Here is a 15933-nt window from a genome sequence, read left to right on the forward strand (position 1 = left end):
GCAGTCAGCAGCATAGAAATGGAATGAATAGAACATAGAAACAAACAATCCAGACAAATTGGATGCTTTCTTTCAACAGTAATCTAAAATGATTACTGAAGTGATTCATTTTCAGTCCTTTGAAGATGTTTCTTTGCTCTGTGCTAATCATAACCAATTACCTTTATTAGTACATTGTTATGCATTTCACTATGTTCTCCATTCTCTCTATCTCGGAACAGTGCATTTGGGGCCTTTACGGTCATAACCTCTGTCACCATGGTAACAGCACGTAACCCCAGGTGGCAGGCAGCTCTCCTGGAACTGGCTCTTGATAAAGCCCACAACACAACGAGGCACAGCTGTATTTAGAAACACAGGCACACCCGTAGGGTACAGAGAAAGCATGACACTATAACATTTCAGTCATTTAGCAGACGCTGTCATCCAGACCGATTTACAGAAGTGAACGCATACATCTTCATACTAGTGGCCGTGGGAATAGAACCCACAACCCTGGTGTTGCGTGCGCCATGCTCTACCAAATGAGCTACACGCTCATGCATTTTTCTCATTATTAACTAAAGATATGGGCTATGTTAAAACTGTGGGACATTAGACTACTGGACAGTGACCATGGCAAATACAAAAATAATAGGGATTATTCCATCACCTACAAAAGCCCAATTAAAACCCTGCACGTTTCACTTTAGCAGTCATGCATAAATCCGTCACGGTTCTTTCCCCTCCTCACGCGCTACTTTCAGGACCGGACAGCTCCCGGCAGCTCGCTCCACCCATATTATCCCACCTCTCAAAGACGATTGGCAGCAATAGCAGTCACACACGCCTGTCTACGGCTGCATTCACACAGGCAGCCCAAGTCTGATATTTTTTTCACATCTAATTGGTATTTTGACCAATTACATCAGAAATTTTCACAGCAGATCTTTTTCAGAGCTGATCTGATTGGTCAAATTACCAATTAGTGGGAAAAATATCAGAATTGGGCTGCCTGTCTAAACGAAGCCAAAGACACCTCACCTATGCGATATTGGGAGGGATGGGATTTTGAAAGCAATTTGCTCCAGCCTCCCCTCTGTTTTCACTCTAATTCTACAGCCTGCACTAGGAGGGTTGATACTGGCGGCTTGAGTGTTAACTCGCCCATGTAAAGCGACCACCGGAGCTCACCGCTGCAATAACTAAACCTGTCTTGGCAGTAAGAGGATTGGCTGACGCTCGGTTGCAGAGCGTGAACGGCTGTTGAGGAAGCGTCTCTCTATCAAAGACGAGCATGTGAGCAAGTAGCCTACAGCTTTTGATAGTATCGTTTAATGGCACCTTACGGTATTGAATTGGGATCATACTAATTCATCTCCTAGTAGGTGTCCATTAGGCTATCAATTTAGTCACTGCGCGCAAGTGGTTGGTTTCGGTTATGCTCAATGGAGAGCAAACTGATTCTTCACTCTTTCGGTAAAAGCAGTCACGGTATGGCTTTTTTTCTTATTCACCTGCTTCTGCAAATGGGATTCGTTTTCGGATCTAATTATGGGTATGTGGAATGGTCGGATAACGATAAAGACGCTGAAATACGATCGAAGAACCCCACTATGTACAGCACTCAAAATATCAACAAGGAATCGATGCACCATCCAACTTATTACCCAGGACCCTTCACGGAGCGCACCATTGTGGCGCACAAAATCGAAGAGGACCTGCCTAGGGTGGTAACAGCTTTCCTGCACACGGGAGACTCGTCGGCTCTTGAACAAGTCAACTGTTCTAGGAGGTATGAGTTGAGTAGCCTCCGCGGTGGAACCAATGTGGCCTCATACTATTTTCTCCATAGCGTGCTGGACACCATGGCGCACGCAACCAACTTTCTGAACATGATTTTACAAGCCAACAGGTCAAGAGAGCACAGCCTTCGGAGGGATATTCATTGGTACCACGCACTGGTTCGGAGTATTCTCGAGGGGGACCCCAAAATTCACAGGGCAGTGGTTACATTCCATACTGATGCTCCGACGCCGGGTCCCCATCTTTTCCTTCAAGCGACAAGAACTGAAGGGGAAGTGGTTCTCCAGGACCTTTCCAACTCCGCTCACCACCATCTCAAGAACAGGAGCCCGGATTCTGAGTGGTTTAACGAGTTCAGGGACCGAAAAAAAACGTACATGCAGAGAAGGGCGTCGAGCCGAGACCCTGTAGCCACTCAAAATGGCTACATTCTCGACAAAAGTCAAATCAAGTGGTCTGCGCCTTACCTGGAATGCGAGCATGGGAATTTCGTACCGCACTGGCTACTCACCTTGTCTGCAGGGTTCTATGGGCTGAAGACAAATTCCGCGCCCGAGTTCAGGTGAGTAGCCTATAGACTAAGGGACCTGGCTGTGACTCATGACTGTTTGTTTGAAAGGAACACTTTTGGTTTACATTTGACACGTTTATCAATCAAACATGTTATTGTAGACCTGTCTCAGTTGTTGAAGTCCTGACAGTGCGCTTCCCGCGCTTTGAATCAGGCCATGTGCATGGAAAAGGGCCCAAATAAATCCCGTCAACACAAACAGTAGGATAAAGCTGCTTCGCCACAGCAAAGTTGTGTAGTTTACCGTACTGTATTTTGATCTACATAAGTGACTTTAGAGCTATCCTCTATTCGGATGCGTATGGATAGTTTCCACAGACCTAGCTGTCTAAACTCACCTCCATTGTGAAGGAAGTTTCTGATGAACTTCACCAACGGAGAAGAGCAGAGACCAGACTTTGAGGAATTCAGCTCTGACTACATCGATTCGCACAAGGTCAATACTTTATTATGAAATGTTTACCTTGTAGACTACCTATTTCTGTCCTCTATAGTTGCGTGCCTTTCTTTGTTTGCTGAAATCCATTACTTCTTTAATAAACGTTAATTTAATAGGTTACAGCCACCGACTGTTTGCTCATTGACATTGTAGTTGCTCTGGCAACTCTGCGCAAATGCGCATGGAGCCCACCAACAATGAAACAGTCGATGGTTGTATTTGTTTATTATTAAAAATACTGTCCGTGATTAACCAACACTACTGTCCATCGAAAACAGCTCATGTCTATTGTATTCACACTGTAGGCCTCTACACTTCATTTTTGAGGAATGTGTTTGCTGTAAAAAAAATTTTTTTAAATAAAACCTTTGCCTGCATGGTTCAAAAATGGTTTGCTGCGTGAGTAGATCGGTGCATTAGGAAATACAACAAATATGTCACATTTCAAGGTGCAAGTGTGTACAAACATCTAGTTAGTCATGAATGAATTATAAAAGACCACTTTGAATTTCAAGTCCACTTTACTCCCACTTAAATGCGAGTGCTGTGTCTACACAATAATTCCAGCATGTTAGTTTGTCCCTGAGCTTTATTCATTTAGGCAAAACTACATACTGTAAGTTTAGTCCGTTTTAGTCATGCCTTTAGCACACATGCAAGATCATCTCAAAGCTGTTGCCCGAGCTGATCCAAAAACAATTCCCAAGCCCATATCACTAAGCCAGGAGCTCTATTGTGGAGTGCTGCAGGTACAGCAACATTTAGTTCTAAACAGGTGTAACGGATGTGAAATGGCTAGCTAGTTAGCGGTGGTGCGCGCTAATAGCCTTTCAATCGGTGACATCACTTGCTCTGAGACCTTGAAGTAGTGGTTCCCCTTGCTCTGCAAGGGCCGCGGCCTTTGTGAATATCAGTGATTGGCTAAATTGCACATACCTGCTCTCCCAGGTATTCCATGTCCAGGGTTAGCCACCCTTTGCTTTAGTCTCTTGTTGAAACCTCTTAACCGATCTGAAAGGTTTTGATAGGTCTCTGCAATGGGGTAAGATCTTCCATGGTGCTTGATCACACTTACCCAGTCAAGTTTAGATCTGCGACGGAAGGGGATCAAACAGAGGCCCATCTGTAGGTCATTGGATTAGGGTTCAGCCTGAAAATACAAAAAGACCCCTGCTGTTGCAGACAGCTAATGTACGGTCCCGGTTTAGCAAAAGATCACGGCTATCAACCCTTTCTTTCTACTTGCGATTGGTATTTGATGTGTGTATTTCTGTAATTGCTGTAATTCAGTGCTCATCTGTAAAACAGACCGTAGTCTCAGTATGACTCCCTAATAAAATAAAGGTTTAATCACAAATAATCAAATCCAGGTCATGCACAGAGGGAAGCATTATCGATCTTGGAGTTGCTTTTGAAGACATCGGATTTCAAGCCCAATATACTTTATTTTGTAAAGTTCACTTTGCTCTCTGACACCCGTTTAATGGAGGACATTGGTATTAAAAGCCATCAGTGAGATGACCTTTAATTGGCTGCAAAATTAACTGCTTCCACTGGTTTTTAAAGAGCTGGTTCCTGTTCAGAATTTCAGAATGTCCCGAGGGCGCATTAAAACTCATTTGACATTCCCACAAATGGATGTGGCATAGTGGTCTAGTGATTAGCAGCAGCATGACTTTTAGAATAGGCCTGTGGATTCAGTTTCACAACTATAGTTCAGACGTGTCAAAGATCTAAGAGAATCCCTCTGCACGGTCTCTCTCTCTTCCTTTTTAGGAGAGTTTTGTTGGCCAAATCTTTGGATGTACATCCCAAGCAATCTATTCACCCCAAGGATTAAATAAACCAATAGAGACCAGGTTTTTTGTAAACCTAATCAAAATGTAAATGATTCCAGTGTGCTTTTTTGGAGGAAATGCAGAATGAGAGCATTGGCTTTGAGGCCATTATCATAAACAGTCTGTTAAGCCTATGACATATTGGTTGAGAGATCATCTAGTATAATGGCTGTTTGGTAATGGATTTGTTTGAATTAGACTGGTTACATGAATTTCATCTGTTACTTGCTTGTAACAGATGACGTTCATATTCTGACTATCTCTGAAACTCACTTAGATAATACCTTTGATGATACAGTGGTAGCAATACATGGTTATAACATCTACCGAAAAGACAGAAATGCCAACGGAGGCGGTGTTGTGGTCTATATTCAGAACCACATTCCTGTAAAACTTAGAGATGATCTAATGTTAAATACTGTTGAGGTAATATGGCTACAGGTTCATCTGCTTCACCTAAAGCCCATTCTTGTGGGAAGCTGCTATAGACCACCAAGTGCTAATAATATCTAGATAATATGTGTGAAATGCTTGATAATGTATGTGATATCAACAGAGAAGTATATTTTCTGGGTGATTTAAATATTGACTGGCTATCATCAAGCTGCCCACTCAGGCAAAATCTTCAAACTGTAACCAGTGTCTGCAACCTGTATCAGGTTGTCAGTCAACCTACCAGGGTAGTTACAAACAGCACAGGAATTAAATCATCAACATTGTTGTGTCTTTGGCATCGTTAAATTGAAGACTTTTAGTTTTATCATAGATTCCTGTAATTAGGGATTACGCGATCACTTTAGTAATAACGTAACTAATTAACTATGAATTCGAGGGCACCAGGGAAAGTTATTAGATTACAAAGTTATCATTTCCCAATATAACCTTTCAGATATTTCATATCTGATCAATGGTCTTCTAATTAATGATTGATTTACTCTACCTTACGTCAGTCTCATTCCAAACGTCGTAAATCGCTGATCTGCACGAACCCAGTCTTCACTATGAGTCATCCATACATCAATTGTCTTTAATCATTTATTTATTACTAACTAATTAATTCACAGAAATGCAAAACAAACAAACTTAAAATAGTTACATGAAATGATGGGAGAAAATATGCCCTAGTGGGCTAAACCGGCATGGCGGCTGTTAGACAAAGGGAAAGTTGCGTTCGACTAAGAATTCACTACAGAGTCCATAACTATAACAATTGACATGCTAATCCTTACACATGAACGCTCACTCATTCGGGAACAATTGCAATCAATATATATATAGTTACGTCCAGTGTGTGTGTCGCCTTGGTCGTTGGAGAGAAGTTCGTTTTGGTTGGAGTGAAGTTCTGTCTCGGTTGTGGATTGTTCAGAGGGACATTCGTTTTTAGAATGATTGTTTCGGCGGTTGTCTTTCTTCGCGTTCAATGATACCGAATTCCTAGCTGCAGACTAGAAGTCAATATCAAAGACTTGTTCTTATTCTGTCGGTATCGATAGTCTAAGAGTTTAACAACGTGGGATGGTTAAAAGATTCAGCAGTCTGGTCTCAAACCTTTGTCCTCTCGTGATTGAGAGAAACATGGTCTCCATTGGTAATTTCTTAAAGTTGGCTTTTATTCAGATAGCAGAGAGGGGTGGTCCCATGGTCTCTGACCCATACTGGGATCAGGGCGGTCCTTGGATTTAGTTCAAATCAAGAAGGTATTTGTACTTTTCTTAATTAAACAGTCCAAAATCATACTACACAATTATACAAACAGTATCATACTCACTCATTCATTTTATACAACACACAGATGTAAACCTCATATCTGAGGTTATTATATAAACAGCGGTATGGTAATGTGGTCCCACAGTCTCACGTGAGTTTCCCACGTGGTGACCAATGGACATGTTAATAGCTGGACTGTCCACCGGCCTTTAATACTTTTTCCGGAACATGAAATCTGTTCGTACCTCAAGTTCTGTGAGGTGGAAGAGAATTCCTTTGTCCTGAAAGTTTACCCTCTCTCTTAATACTGTTTAGCCATGAGGAGATCCTCAGGAATTTACAACGTCTCTCTGTGATCACAGCATGGGTTGAAGGAGGAAAGGGGGAGGCAGGGAGAGGGGGATGGGGTTTGCTATACCCACGCAGGCAACGTCATGACAACATGTATTGATCACATGTTTACTAACGCTGCAGATATTTGCTTTAAAGCAGTAGCCAAATCCATAGGATGTAGTGATCACAATATAATAGCTATATCTAGGAAAACCAAAGTTCCAAATGCTGGGCCTAATATAGTGTATAAGAGGTCTTACGATACGTTTTGTAGTGATTCATATGTACAGCACTTTGTGACATCAGCTGATGTAAGAAGGGCTTTATGAATAAATTTGATTGATTGATGATGTAAAGAATATTTGCTGGTCTGTGGTGTGTAATGAGGAGCAACCAGACGCTGCACTTGATGCATTTATGAAACTACTTATTCCAGTTACTAATATGCACGCACCCATTAAGAAAATGACTGTAAAAACTGTTAAATCCCCTTGGATTGATGAGGAATTGAAAAAATTGTATGGTTGAGAGGGATGAGGCAAAAGGTTTTGCAATTAAGTCTGGCAGCCCAAATGATTGGCAAACGTACTGCACATTTAAGAAATCTTGTGACTAAACTAAATAAAAATAAAGATAAACTACACTATGAAACAAAGATAAATTATATAAAGAATGATAGTAAGACGCTTTGGGGCACCTTATATGACCACTCGGCTCCTTCATTCATTGAATCAGATGGCTCATTCATCACAAAGCCCACTGATATTGTCACATTCGTCGTATGGAGGAAGAGAGGAGGACCAAGGCGCAGCGTGATAGTAATACATTCTTCTATTTATTTACCAAAACGAAGAACACTTGACAAACTATACAAAAAACAACAAAACGAACGTGAAGCTATATACGAAAAGTGCAGACACAGGCAACTTACACATAGACAATAACCCACGAAATCCCTAAAGAATATGGCTGCCTAAATATGGTTCCCAATCAGAGACAATGATAAACAGCTGCCTCTAATTGAGAACCAATCTGGTCAACCATAGACATACAAACACCTAGACTAGAAAACACCCCATAAACATACAAAACCCCTAGACCAGACAAAACACATAAAGCCCCCATGTCACACCCTGACCTAACCAAAATAATAAAGAAAACAAAGATAACTAAGGCCAGGGCGTGACAGATATTGAAAACTACTTTAATTACTTTTTCATTGGCAAGATAAGCAAACTTAGGGATGACATGCCAGCCACAAACGCTGACACTACACATCCAAGTATATCGGACCAAATTATGGAAGACAAGAATTGTACTTTTAAATTCCGTAAAGCCAGTGTGGAAGAGGTGAAAAAAGTATTGTTGTCTATCAACAATGACAAGCCACCAGAGTCTGGCAATCTAGATGAAAAATTACCGAGGATAATAGCAGACGATATTGCCACTCCTATTTGCCACATCTTCAATTTAAGCCAACTAGAGAGCATGTGCCCTCAGTCCTGGAGGGAAGCTAAAGTCATTCCGCTACCCAAGAATAGAAAATCCCCCTTTACTGGCTCAAATAGCCAACCAATCAGCCTGTTACCAACCCTTATTAAACTTCTGACCAGATACAATGCTATTTTACAATAAACAAATTGACAACAGAATTTCAGCATGCTTATAGGTAAGGACACTCAACAAGTACAGCACTTACATTAAATTAAATTACTGATGATTGGCTGAGAGAAATTGATGATACAATTGTGGGGGCTGTCTTGTTAGACTTCAATGCAGCATTTGACATTATTGATCATAGTCTGCTGCTGGAAAAATGTATGTGTTATGGCTTTACAGGCCCTGCTATAATGTGGATAAAGAGTTACTTGTCTAACAGAACACAGAGGGTGTTCTTTAATGGAAGCCTATCAAATATAATCCAGTTAGAATCAGGAATTCCACAGGGTAGCTGTTTAGGCCCTTTGCTTTTTTCAATTTTTACTTACGACATGCCACTGACTTTGAGTAAAGCCAGAGTTTCTATGTATGCGGATGACACAACACTATACACGTCACCTACTACAGCGACTGAAATTACTGCAACACTCAGCAAAGAGCTGCAGTTAGTTTCAGATTGGGTGGCAAGGAATAAGTTAGTCCTAAATATTTCTAAAACTAAAAGCATTGTATTTGGAACAAAACACTCACTAAACCCTAAACCTCAACTAAATCTTGTAATAAATAATGTGGAAAATTAGCAAGTTGAGATGACTAAACTGCTTGGAATAACACTAGATTGTAAACTGTCATGGTCAAAACCTATTGATGCAGTAGTAGCTAAGATGGGGAGAAGTCTGTCTATAATAAAGCGATGCTCTGCCTTCTTAACAACACTATCAACAAGGCAGGTCCTACAGGCCCTAGTTTTGTCGCACCTTGACTACTGTTCAGTCGTGTGGTCAGGTGTCACAAAAAAAGGACTTAGGAAAATTGCAATTGGCTCAGAACAGGGCAGCACGGCTGGCCCTTGGATATACAGAGAGCTAATATTAATAATATGCATGTCATTCTCTCCTGGCTGAAAGTGAAAGAGAGATTGACTTCATCACTACTTTTATTTATGAGAGGTATTGACATGCTGAATGCACCGAGCTGTCTGTCTAAACTACTGGCACACAGCTTGGACACCCATGCATACCCCACAAGACATGCCACAAGAGGTCACAGTCCCCAAGTCCAAAACAGACTATGGGAGGCACACAGTACTACATAGAGCCATGACAACATGGAACTCTATTCCACATCAAGTAACTGACACAAGCAGTAAAATTAGATTTAAAAAACAGATTAAAAAACACCTTATGGAACAGCGGGGACTGTGAAGCAACACAAACATTGGCATAGACACATGCATACACACACACACATACGATAACATACGCACTATACATACACATGGATTTAGTAATGTTGTGGTGGAGTAGGGGCCTGAGGGCACACAGTGTGTTGTGAAATCTGTGGAATGTTGAGAAAGCCTTTCTCCTGCTTGGTGATTATCCCATGTTTCTTTATCCTCACATTCCCAATACACATTTAGTCTCACCTTCCATTCCTCACACACACACACACACACACACACACACACACACACACACACACACACACACACACAGACAGACAGACAGACAGACAGACAGACAGACAGACAGACAGACAGACAGACAGACAGACAGACAGACAGACAGACAGACAGACAGACAGACAGACAGACAGACAGACAGACAGACAGACAGACAGACAGACAGACAGACAGACAGACAGACAGACAGACAGACAGACAGAGAGAGAGATTATTTAGTTTATCAACACTTTCTCTTCTTGCTCCTGGGAAAAGATGGCATGAGCCTCAGCCTTTTCTCTTCATTGGTGTTTGTTTCAGTCACATGCAGCTAATGGGTGTTAGGCTCCTCTGGAGAAGCAGCCCTGGGCCTGGGCATTATGAGAGAGGGAGAGAGAGTGATGGGGAGTGGGGCAGGCAGGCAGCCAGACAGACAGACAGGCCGACTGTGTGAAAGTGGGAGATAGTGTTTGATCATGTAAGAAAGAGTGAAAGGTTGCCAGACACAGAAAACACAGAGATCAGGAGGATAAATGGCAAACTGAAATAAAGAGATCAGGAGGATTAATGGCAAACTGAAATACGGAGATCAGGAGGATTAATGGCAAACTGAAATACGGAGATCAGGAGGATTAATGGCAAACTGAAATAAAGAGATCAGGAGGATTAATGGCAAACTGAAATACAGAGATCAGGATGATTAATGGCAAACTGAAATACAGAGATCAGGAGGATTAATGGCAAACTGAAATACAGAGATCAGGAGGATTAATGGCAAACTGAAATACGGAGATCAGGAGGATTAAAGGCAAACTGAAATACGGAGATCAGGAAGATTAATGGCAAACTGAAATACAGAGATCAGGAAGATTAATGGCAAACTGAAATACAGAGATCAGGAGGATTAAAGGCAAACTGAAAAAAAAGGTAAAGAAAGAAAGAGCCAGAAAAGGGAATAGAAAGATGGACACTAACAGACAGACTGAATAAAGATAGAGACTGACCTGGGGCCCATGGGTAGATACTAACAGACAGACTGAATAAAGATAGAGACTGACCTGGGGCCCATGGGTAGATACTAACAGACAGACTGAATAAAGATAGAGACTGACCTGGGGCCCATGGGTAGATACTAACAGACAGACTGAATAAAGAGAGAGACTGACCTGGGGCCCATGGGTAGATACTAACAGACAGGCTGAATAAAGAGAGAGACTGACCTGGGGCCCATGGGTAGATACTAACAGACAGACTGTATAAAGATAGAGACTGACCTAGGGCCCATGGGTAGATACTAACAGACAGACTGTATAAAGATACAGACTGACCTAGGGCCCATGGGTAGATACTAACAGACAGACTGTATAAAGATAGAGACTGACCTAGGGCCCATGGGTAGATACTAACAGACAGACTGTATAAAGATAGAGACTGACCTAGGGCCCATGGGTAGATACTAACAGACAGACTGAATAAAGATAGAGACTGACCTAGGGCCCATGGGTAGACACTAACAGACAGACTGAATAAAGATAGAGACTGACCTAGGGCCGATGGGTAGATACTAACAGACAGACTGAATAAAGAGAGAGACTGACCTAGGGCCCATGGGTAGATACTAACAGACAGGCTGAATACAGAGAGAGACTGACCTAGGGCCCATGGGTAGACACTAACAGACAGACTGAATAAAGAGAGAGAGACTGAGCTGGGGCCCATGGGTAGACACTAACAGACAGACTGAATAAAGAGAGAGAGACTGACCTAGGGCCCATGGGTAGACACTAACAGACAGGCTGAATACAGAGAGAGACTGACCTAGGGCCCATGGGTAGACACTAACAGACAGACTGAATAAAGAGAGAGAGACTGACCTAGGGCCCATGGGTAGACACTAACAGACAGGCTGAATACAGAGAGAGACTGACCTGGGGCCCATGGGTAGAGAACACCTGATGTCAGCCAAGGACATAGACCTACATACTGATACCTTAGTAGACCAGGGATTTCAGCTTTGTTGGCTTATCTGGCATTCAGTTTTACTATCATTGCATTCCTGGGACCGTGTTCATGAAATGTAGTAGTGAACTGTACAGATCTAGGAGCTGCCAGTCCAACTCTCCAGCTGTCTGAATGCCAACTGTGGATATGTGAAAGGTTCTTTGGATGCAAGCCAAACTATTTCTATAGGCACAAGCACTGTTCATGGCACAAACGGTTCACACCCCTCTTATTGGTGGAGAGAATGTTGCAGGTTTAAAGCTTATTTCCTGCAATTCTACACATTTTGTCATGGTGGTGCAAAGAAAATGTTGCAGTTGTAAAGCACATTTTATTGCAGTGCTATAAAAAAAAAAAATCATGTGATATTTAAGTGACAAAAAATAAACCAATGCATTAGCCTAATGAACCAATGCAGTAGCCTAATGAACCAATGCAGTAGCTTAATGAACCAATGCAGTAGCCTAATGAACCAATGCAGTAGCCTAATGAACCAATGCAGTAGCCTAATGAACCAATGCAGTAGCCTAATGAACCAATGCAGTAGCCGACTGAACCAATGCAGTAGCCGAATGAACCAATGTAGTAGCCTAATGAACCAATGCAGTAACCTAACGAACCAATGCAGTAGCCTAATGAACCAATGCAGTAGCCTAATGAACCAATGCAGTAGCCTAATGAACCAATGCAGTAGCCTAATGAACCAATGCAGTAGCCTAATGAACCAATGCAGTAGCCTAATGAACCAATGCAGTAGCTGAATGAACCAATGCAGTAGCCTAATGAACCAATGTAGTAGGTTAATGAACCAATGTAGTAGCCTAATGAACCAATGCAGTAGCCTAATGAACCAATGCAGTAGCCTAATGAACCAATGCAGTAGCCTAATGAACCAATGCAGTAGCTGAATGAACCAATGCAGTAGCCTAATGAACCAATTCAGTAGCCTAATGAACCAATGCAGTAGCCTAATGAACCAATGCAGTAGCCTAATGAACCAATGCAGTAGCCTAATGAACCAATGCAGTAGCCTAATGAACCAATGCAGTAGGTTAATGAACCAATGCAGTAGCCTAATGAACCAATGCAGTAGCCTAATGAACCAATGCAGTAGCCTAATGAACCAATGCAGTAGCCTAATGAACCAATGCAGTAGCCGAATGAACCAATGCAGTAGCCTAATGAACCAATGCAGTAGGTTAATGAACCAATGCAGTAGCCTAATGAACCAATGCAGTAGCCTAATGAACCAATGTAGTAGCCTAATGAACCAATGCAGTAGCCTAATGAACCAATGCAGTAGCCTGATGAACCAATGCAGTAGCCTAATGAACCAATGCAGTAGCCTGATGAACCAATGCAGTAGCCTAATGAACCAATGCAGTAGCCTGATGAACCAATGCAGTAGCCTAATGAACCAATGCAGTAGCCGAATGAACCGATGTAGTAGCCTAATGAACCAATGCAGTAGCCCAATGAACCAATGCAGTAGCCTAATGAACCAATGCAGTAGCCTAATGAACCAATGCAGTAGCCTAATGAACCAATGTAGTAGCCTAATGAACCAATGCAGTAGCCTAATGAACCAATGCAGTAGCCTAATGAACCAATGCAGTAGGTTAATGAACCAATGCAGTAGCCTAATGAACCAATGCAGTAGCCTAATGAACCAATGTAGTAGCCTAATGAACCAATGCAGTAGCCTAATGAACCAATGCAGTAGCCTAATGAACCAATGCAGTAGCCTAATGAACCAATGCAGTAGCCGAATGAACCGATGTAGTAGCCTAATGAACCAATGCAGTAGCCTAATGAACCAATGCAGTAGCCTAATGAACCAATGCAGTAGCCTAATGAACCAATGCAGTAGCCTAATGAACCAATGCAGTAGCCTAATGAACCAATGCAGTAGCCTAATGAACCAATGCAGTAGCCTATTGAACCATGTGCCAGTAGAAGTGCTGCATGTGTACACTGCAGGAGACTCTCCCAGAGGTAAACAGCATCAAGCAGCCTTTGGTCTATTGATTTACTGTAAGCGGATAAGCTATTCATGTTTTGGTTACAGTAAACATGATGTTCAGAGCTAGATTCAACATGATTCAATTGGGTTATTTAGGCTTGGCTGCTTCTCTCATCAGGGCACATTTAAAAAAAAAATGAAATAAAAATGGATTCAACATAGCATGAACATATTAACGTTATACACAGGACATTGTTTTTTGTTGCAATTGACATTAAATTGGAAGATATACCCTCATTGAGTGGTATTTGATGCTCATACCAGTTTTTGCCTGGATAATAGTTCATCTGTAGGAATTGGACCAAAGTGAGACCCTGTTATGATGAGGTCACAATGGAACCTCTGCCCTTCTTTCATTCAATTCAATTCAATTCAATTCATTCTCTATCTGACACTAAAAGAGACGTCTGAGTTGAAGCTAACTGCTCTCTCTGACCTCTCTCTGACCTCTCTCTGACCTCTCTCCACCCTCTCTCTCTCTCTATCTCTCTAACCTCTCTCTGACCTCTCTCCACCCTCTCTCTCTCTCTATCTCTCTAACCTCTCTCTGACCTCTCTCCACCCTCTCTCTCTCTCTATCTCTCTAACCTCTCTCTCTCTCTGACCTCTCTCCACCCTCTCTCTCTCTCTATCTCTCTAACCTCTCTCTGACCTCTCTCCACCCTCTCTCCTCTCTCTCTCTATCTCTCTAACCTCTCTCTCTCTCTGACCTCTCTCCACCCTCTCTCTCTCTCTATCTCTCTAACCTCTCTCTCTCTCTGACCTCTCTCCACCCTCTCTCTCTCTCTATCTCTCTAACCTCTCTCTCTCTCTCTGACCTCTCTCCACCCTTTCTCTCTCTCTCTCCCTCTCTTTAACCACTCTCTCTATCTCCACCCTCTCTCCACCCTCTCTCTCTCTCTCTCTCTCTCTCTAACCTCTCTCCACCCACCCTCTCTCTGTCTCTCTGTGTCTCTCTGTGTCTGTCTCTCTGTCTCTCTGTCACTCTCTCTCCCTCACCTCTCTCCACCCACCCACTCTCTTTATATCTCTCTCTGTCTCTGTCTCTCTTTCTCTGTCTCTCCTATTACAGGGGTGTGGTTCGAGTGGACGTCAACCTCCAGGATGTGGACATTGACCAGTGCTCCAGCAGTGGCTGGTTTGCTGGAACTCACCGCTGTAATCTGACCAGCATGGATGTGAGTCTACTTCTCTGATCCTTAAGTTCGTCCATTAATCCTTCCAACTTTCCATCCATCTCTCCGTCCATCCATCCATCCATCCATCCATCCATCCATCCATTCCTCCCTCCATCCCTTTGTCCAGACATCCATACATCCATCCATCCATGCATCCATCCATTCCTCCTTCCATACATTCATCTGTCCATCCATTCCTCCATTTCTCCATCCATCCGTACAAAACAATCATACAGGACATAAAGCTCTTAGTAAGAATACAGGACATAAATCCCTTAGTTAGAATACAGGACATAAAGCCCTTAGTAAGAATACAGGACATAAAGCCCTTAGTTAGAATACAGGACATAAAGATCTTAGATAGAATACAGGACATAAAGCCCTTAGATAGAATACAGGACATAAAGCCCTTAGTAAGAATACAGGACATAAATCCCTTAGTTAGAATACAGGACATAAAGCCCTTAGTAAGAATACAGGACATAAAGCCCTTAGTTAGAATACAGGACATAAAGATCTTAGATAGAATACAGGACATAAAGCCCTTAGATAGAATACAGGACATAAAGCCCTTAGTAAGAATACAGGACATAAAGCCCTTAGTAAGAATACAGGACATAAAGCCCTTACTTAGAATACAGGACATAAAGCCCTTAGTAAGAATACAGGACATAAAGCCCTTAGATAGAATACAGGACATAAAGCCCTTAGATAGAATACAGGACATAAAGCCCTTAGATAGAATACAAGACATAAAGCCCTTAGTAAGAATACAGGACATAAAGCCCTTAGTTAGAATACAGGACATACAGCCCTTAGTAAGAATACAGGACAGAAAGCCCTTAGTTAGAATACAGGACATAAAGCCCTTAGATAGAATACAGGACATAAAGCCCTTAGTAAGAATACAGGACATAAAGCCCTTAGATAGAATACAGGACATAAAGCCCTTAGTCAG

The 15933-nt window shown here is 42.2% G+C and overlaps 1 protein-coding gene across 1 annotated transcript in view; it reads left to right on the top strand.

Annotated features, from left to right (window-relative positions):
• Positions 1–837: 837 nt before the first annotated feature.
• The window catches only part of LOC139559790 (metabotropic glycine receptor-like), a 129595-nt gene continuing 114499 nt past the window's right edge, over positions 838–15933 (top strand). The window contains exons 1-2 of the mRNA XM_071376145.1: positions 838–2347; positions 14870–14975. Coding sequence (XP_071232246.1) covers positions 1428–2347; positions 14870–14975 — 1026 coding nt within the window. The 5' untranslated portion in view covers positions 838–1427. The remainder of the gene's footprint in view (positions 2348–14869; positions 14976–15933) is intronic.

Source organism: Salvelinus alpinus, chromosome 30 (assembly GCF_045679555.1).
Source record: "Salvelinus alpinus chromosome 30, SLU_Salpinus.1, whole genome shotgun sequence".
NCBI classification, from domain to species: Eukaryota; Metazoa; Chordata; class Actinopteri; order Salmoniformes; family Salmonidae; genus Salvelinus; species Salvelinus alpinus.